The sequence below is a fragment of the Ixodes scapularis genome, unplaced genomic scaffold (genome assembly GCF_016920785.2).
Source record: "Ixodes scapularis isolate PalLabHiFi unplaced genomic scaffold, ASM1692078v2 PGA_scaffold8__174_contigs__length_109621045, whole genome shotgun sequence".
Lineage (NCBI taxonomy): Eukaryota > Metazoa > Arthropoda > Arachnida > Ixodida > Ixodidae > Ixodes > Ixodes scapularis.
In genome coordinates, this window is record NW_024609883.1 from 100,044,871 (window position 1) to 100,051,219 (window position 6,349).

Genomic DNA, 6,349 nt, shown 5'->3' on the forward strand with positions numbered 1-6,349 from the left:
TTTTCCACCAAGAGTTTACTTTATTTCTTTTTAAATAGAATTGAAGTACAAAAATTTGGCAAGTATGTCTTCTTCTGATCCTAAGTACCGGAAACAAAAATACAGCTTAACATATCTTTATCAAAAAGGAGGCACTCGCAGCAAAAGGTTTTATATTAGTGCATGCTTTCTGCTCAGCATACACAATATTAACTTTCCGTAGATGACCTAAAGACCCTTCATAGGTGGCACCCAAAAACACATAAAGTTCAGTGCGCTGCAAGGCAATCTCTATCACCGGGTTAAGGACATTGATCATATTGGTTAAAATAATATTAATCGATCGCATTGAGATTTGTACAATTAAGACAACCCTTTTAGTTGCTTGCTTGGAAGTTTTCTAAACGCAGATGCCATGGGTTGTAGGTAGGGCGTGTATTTTCCGGTGTTTATTAATGAAAAAATCATAATGTTTTTCGGTGGTTATTTATTTTTGAAACACCGGTATACTTCGGTTTTAACTGATTTTGTATTTTCATTGCCGGCGGGTGTTTATCAGTGTTTTTCGGTTAAAACTAAAAAGTGCACAGCCAAGTTGTAGGTGAAAGCAAATTAGTATTGTGTTTTGCCCAGCATGTTACAGTGCTTGGAACTACTCTGACTGTTGTGAAGTGTCCTAAACCACCTTCAGAACCAAAGAAAAAACTTATGTTAGGAACCAGCGGCACATTTAGTCTGCGTGTCGCTCAACTGGCAGTTGGTCGTAGAAGTGCTGGTGAAAAAGGCGACTAGGCACAAGGGTCGCGCCACCATGGCGTCCCAATCCGTGACTGCTGAATTTCCATCGACTGGCCGGATGCCAACATCCGTCATTGCTGCTGAGCCATCCCCAAGATTGCAATTAGTGACTAAATGTGGCAGTAGTGATGTCACAAGGCAGAAATGGACACGCTTTCCAGGTGCCACGGTTTGGGCGGCAGTTGACAAGCATTAGCTTTGCAAAAAAAGATGACATTGAGACTTTTGGTGTAGACTGCTCGTGCCAATGGGTGCACGAAGAACACCAAAATACAACGAAGGAGAGCCAAATGCTAGACATATGACCCGAGGTCCCTCCATGCAACAGAATCCTCCGTTCAGATCTACACCCCACAGGGGTGGAATGACTAGGAGGATTCTGTAACACAACATGCCCTAAAAAGGCATGGCATCACACCTCGAGGCTTCAACTGCTTGTGTCCAAAGACAAGTGAAGAAATCTAACGATAGATCACAGATCGGCTGAAGACCCGAAGACTAGACCACGACCAGGAAACATTAGTGTTTGATGTTGCGTGCCAAGGCCTCCTTGTTGTGCTCTCCACCCCAGAGTGGCGCGAACAGCTGGGCTTCTTTCCGCAGGGCATCAGCAAAAGGCAAGTCCCTAGCCGCTACCACGGTTGCCTTGGCATCCCTGATAAGGCGGATGGGGGGTTTCAAGCGCTCTTGGAGCCAGGTCACGGCTTCTGCCAGGGGGTCCTTGCCTTCAAGCAGGGCACTGGCAAAGCCAGTTTGTACCGCTTCCTCTCCACCCAAGGCACGTCCAGTGGTGATCAGGTCTAAGGCTAGCTGGGGCCCTGCAGAGAAAGAAGCAGGCAGGTGGAGCTGGCATATGCAGACCAGTTACGGGCCTCATGCCGAGAAGCTATTCTTCGAGTCATTTCGATGTCCCTCAGAGAGAACAGTAGCTGGGTTCGTGAGGACAAGCTACCTCAAGGCCACAACAAGAAACACTGGATATTGGCATAGCACTGACACTTGCCGGCTATTCACTACACAGTGTCTACAAATAACCTCTTGGCCTCACTCTGCATATAATAATTGTGAATATCATACTGTTAATATTCTTCTACTTTACAAGCAGATGGTAATTTAGTAAAGATGAAGTTACTGAAGTCAATGATGAAATCAAACAAAATGTGTTTGTATTTGGAGAAATGGCCTGCACACAGCAAAATATATTAGAGTGCTCGAATGCGGCACTTCACAAGCGTTCACAGCACGCTGAATCGTACAAAGACTAGGTAGGCCCAATGGTGGTAAGTTTGGCTGGCATCCATGCCACTGTCAAACACATCTTAAAAAAATAATTTATGCTTGAATGCAAAGAACCAATCAAAACTTTCCACAGTGCAGGCTCCAGCAGACACTAGGGAGGGACGTCATTTGCTGCCGCACCGAATCTGTAAGCAATGGATAGCTTGCAAAAAGCAGCAACATTAAAATTTGCTTGAAACATTCCAGTTCATAGCTGTAAGAATTGACCAACCAGGCAAGCAAACTGTTTGAGAGCAAGCACAGCAAAATATGCAAAGAGAACTCACCCACCAGGCGAGTGAGCCAAGTAACACCGCCCCAGGCGGGCAAGATTCCCATCCGCAGATGCACAAACTGGACCTGCGCGTCTGGCGTAAGGAGTCGGAAGTCGGGCACTGCCGTCAGCTCCGCCGCTCCACCAAGAGCGCGTCCTTCGACCAGAGCTACCGTCAACATCCGCAGCTTGGAAAACCTGCAGGGAACACCGCGTAAACTGCGGGACATTTCGTGTACTGGTTTGCACCAAGAACCACTGGGTATTCATAAGGTATATGAAAACCTGCAAGCCCCTGCCTACGTGATCCATTCAGCACAAGCATATGGACCAGGGGTCTCAAACACGCGGCCCGCGACTTGATGGGACGAGGTCCGCAGGCAACCAGCTACGAGTTCCAGTTCCCATGTCTCAAGCTCCAGAAATGGCATGCACTAGGGTGCCTTCATGTGCGCTCTGCTTAGGGTGGTGGCATCTCGCCATTTTGTCACACATGTTTATTTTTATTTTTTGTTCAGAAGCGCGTGAAAGAGCGTGTCCCTGCACGCGCTTGTGGCGCTGACTGTGCTATGGCGACATTTTGTTTTCGTCGATTTCTTTGCATTTTTCCCGTGAGCGCGTGCTGTCGGCATGTGGTACTACAAAGGGTGGCATCACCCTAAACAGAAGGACATTGAGGCACCCTAGCATGTACCATAGTGGTCTCGTCTAATCATTATCGCTCGAAAAGTAGCTCTACTCTTTTAAAGATTTCACATTGTTTATGCCTATCTGCGTTCAGCTGCCTTTTGTTTTGTTTTATTTTTTCTACTCAGCTTTTTGTAATGTACAACGATTCCGCTACTATGCTGCAAGCGCCGGCTATTCGTTGATGGATGCATCTTGGCTGTGCAAACTCTCGATCAGCAGGAGCAACTGTCAAAGACGAAGCTACAAGCTCGAGATTCTCACCTTAAGAAAATATCCCTATAAAAAGACAGGTATTTGTTTAGAGGGCTGTAATAAAAAATTGTCAGCTAAGCAAGAACTGCCAAATTAACCGATTGCTTTTTAAAGACACATTGAGTTTGATCAATTTCTGAATGAATTGAGCAATGGGAACGACAGTGTACTCGCTCTCGTGTTCTAGGAAAAATGCCAGCACGTCGGAGGCAGGGTGTCATCTTAATTCTTGTTATCACATTGCGTCAGGCCCCAAAGTAGTCATATAAACAAATCAAATCTAAAGATGCTGCTGGCAAAACTGTGGGTTTACAAAAAGCATAATGCACAAGGTCACTTGTTTTTTCAAATCTTTTGAACCCCCTCGTCTTACGCTGGCTGTCGACCTTTCCGGTGTGAGCTATCTGATCCCCACACTCAAATGAGTTTGAGACCACTGATGTACACCACGCATCAAGACTGACATGAGCATGACTATGGTGCCTGGAACGCATCTCCAACTGGTGTGTTTACCCTATCCTAAAAAGTGGTCCCTCGATTTCAGCCCGATGAGGTCACACGAGCGTCCTGTTGTCCCCAGCCGCGGCCCTGGTGGTGCCACAGCAGCGGTGGTGGACGTGACAGGTGCCCGTTCTGCTATAGGTCACTTCCAGCTTGACAGGCCATAGAACCAGGCATTAGTACCCCAAGACGACGGCAACACACACGTTTACTCTCAATTTTTCACTTCGACTTCTAGCACAGACCACCAGGATCACGACAACCGACGACATGTCATGCCGGCTTCTGCGACGTCATTTGCTGCCGCTTCGGGACCACTTTTGATGTGTGGGCGAGACAGGACACTAAACACACCAGTTGATAACGAGCTCCAGGCACCGTAAACATGATTTTAGAATTTCCCGAGGCTTCGAGTGGAGTGGCAGTCACCTGACGAGCGTGTCTTGCATGAGGTGTGCCATCTGCAGGCCTTCTTCGCTGGTGCCAATGGCCCTCATCGTCACCAGGTTCCCACCGGAGCTGAAGAAGCCTCCATCTCCTCGCAAGATGACAGCCTTGCCGGTCTGCCACTGCTCCAGACGTCCCACAATGTCTTGTAGCTCCAGCATCATCTCGCCTGGGGACAGTGCCACGACAACCGCCCGGAGTTCAATGGCTGCTAATCTGGTGGCAGCCGTACGGCAATTTAACATACAATCATGGTTTGATGCTTCCCTGTTGTGGGCACAATGCTACTAGGGTGTTGAACAAACTCCAGGCCTGTTATCAGGCTGCTGAAAGGTGTACCAGAACTACACCAGTGTTGTATTTTTCAGAAAGGTATGTAGGGCCCAGAAGGCAAGTTGAATAAGCCTATAGGGAGCTTAAGTTTTACTATACCGACATCTCCTCAACAGGTTGCGATGTAATCCTTCATATTAGTAAATTTGTTTGAAAAAACAAACTAACAACAAAATGGCGGACTGACGTCATGTGAAAACGCCCTATAGTGTAGAATGCAAGTTGCACGCATGACATTCCACCTAAAGATCCCCAGAGAGCAGTTTGAGATGTGGTTGAGGCTTTCACGACTTGATGACAACTGATTGCTACAGGTGCCATCTACCGACATTTCGGGCATTTGTAATTATCATAGGATAGTTAATATTTGAGTACAAGTCCCCAAACATGCACTCAGATGGAGTGACCCGAGAGTTTGAACATCAATCATCAGCATACCGTCACAACTAAAATCCTGTTTGTTTTGCCGAACCAAGTGATCTTGAGCTGGGCAGATAGCTACAAATGTACTCGATTTTCAAGGATGAAATGTTTAAGAAGTGTGACGGTCCAAGGGCAACTAAGTGCTCAATTATGTCAAGCCATCAAAACGGGGAGGCACTCACTTGATCGAATGACGTTTTAGCGAACGCCCACGTTTCATCGAACGACACTTTAGCGAATAGTCGGACGCCGCGAAGCGGCGTTTTCGGGTGGGCCAAGTGAGTTCATATTTTTGTAATGAGTTGCCGTAGACTGTCGCCGCGAAGCGGCGTAAAGCGCAGCGCGACGGATGGGTTAACGCGCGCCCCCGTTATTCGCTAAAACGACCATTCGCTCAAATGTCGCCGTTCGCTAAAATGTCATTCGCTCTTGTGATATGGACCCATCAAAACGATCAGCCAGAGGGACCCATGTATGTAAAATCTACGCCGCGATACCACGTGTCATCGTATCGGGCCAATCAGCTTTGACCTTAGCCAAACGTCACTAGATTATGCGGTGAAGCCCTGATACCGCTGACCCGCTGAACTTTGCACTCACTCACCTGATATGCAGTTTCTCTTTTCGGGGTGACTCAAAATTATCTGCGCGATGCCAGTGGAGACGTCCTCGATGAATTGCACATTCCCGCCGGACTTCAGCGACCTGAGTTTGTGGCGAAACTCGTCGGAAATTAATGGCATCGTACCTAGAAGCCTAGCAAACTGCTGGGCAAGCTATGCAGGGTCCAAGAGCAGACGAACTCTGGAAGACTGTCGTCAGAATAATCGGTATGCCCGTGTGGCCGTTCTGGCAGTGCCTAAAATATCCTCAATCTCTGTAGTAGTCGGCACACAGCTGTTCCTTTCATGGTACGACTACCGTTTTATTTTTTTATTTTATTTTTTTGGCTAATTTAACAGACATCAGAATTTGAGCAGGCCGTTCTTCGAGCACAGTGCTCCGATCAAATGAGTGGATGCTGATATAAACATCGTTATCTTTTTATTGGACGGTAACTCGCGCCATCTACTTGTATTTTAAGCGTAAGTGCCGGGTTCGGCTGCTTCTTGCACGGGGTTTGCGGTGGTGTCGGGCTCTGATTGGAGGGATGGTGGTAGGGGTACCTCTGGGCTAGCGGCCTTGAGGTGCTAGCTTTTGGGGTCTACCTAGCGACTCTGGGTCTACCTTGTGCACCTCCGGTCGGAGCCGGACGGGGCCTGGCGCTCTGTCGCCGCTGCGGCCCCTGCGCGGGTGGTAGAGGAACTTGCGCTCTGCATAATCTTGCTCCTGAACAATTGGAATTGTCATTGTTTTGTTGTTATTTCCCGTCCC

General features: G+C 47.7%; 1 protein-coding gene across 2 annotated transcripts; it reads right to left on the reverse strand.

The window, feature by feature from the left end:
- On the reverse strand, positions 1-5,991 carry LOC115318195 (ethylmalonyl-CoA decarboxylase). Of its 2 annotated transcripts, none has more exons than XM_029977897.4 (4): positions 5,580-5,991; positions 4,202-4,388; positions 2,343-2,527; positions 1-1,595 (listed from the first exon to the last, which is right to left on the reverse strand). In XM_029977897.4, exons 1-4 carry the CDS (start codon positions 5,716-5,718, stop codon positions 1,297-1,299), a joined length of 810 nt encoding a protein of 269 aa, XP_029833757.2. In that variant the 5' UTR covers positions 5,719-5,991; the 3' UTR covers positions 1-1,296. The 2 variants fall into 2 exon arrangements, with proteins under 2 accessions (XP_029833757.2, XP_029833758.2); XM_029977898.4 differs by lacking the exon at positions 5,580-5,991 and adding an exon at positions 4,991-5,156.
- Between the last annotated feature and the right edge of the window lie 358 nt (positions 5,992-6,349).

What these genes read in the sequence shown, in the direction of transcription:
- LOC115318195 (XM_029977897.4), bottom strand. Translation starts at nt 5,718, where the DNA reads ATGCCATTAATTTCCGACGAGTTTCGCCACAAACTCAGGTCGCTGAAG. An exon ending in AAAGAGAAACTGCATATCAG is followed by an intron (nt 4,389 to 5,579) that starts GTGAGTGAGTGC and finishes CACTGTCCCCAG; the next exon opens with GCGAGATGATGCTGGAGCTA. An exon ending in TTGGCTCACTCGCCTGGTGG is followed by an intron (nt 1,596 to 2,342) that starts GTGAGTTCTCTT and finishes CTTTCTCTGCAG; the next exon opens with GGCCCCAGCTAGCCTTAGAC.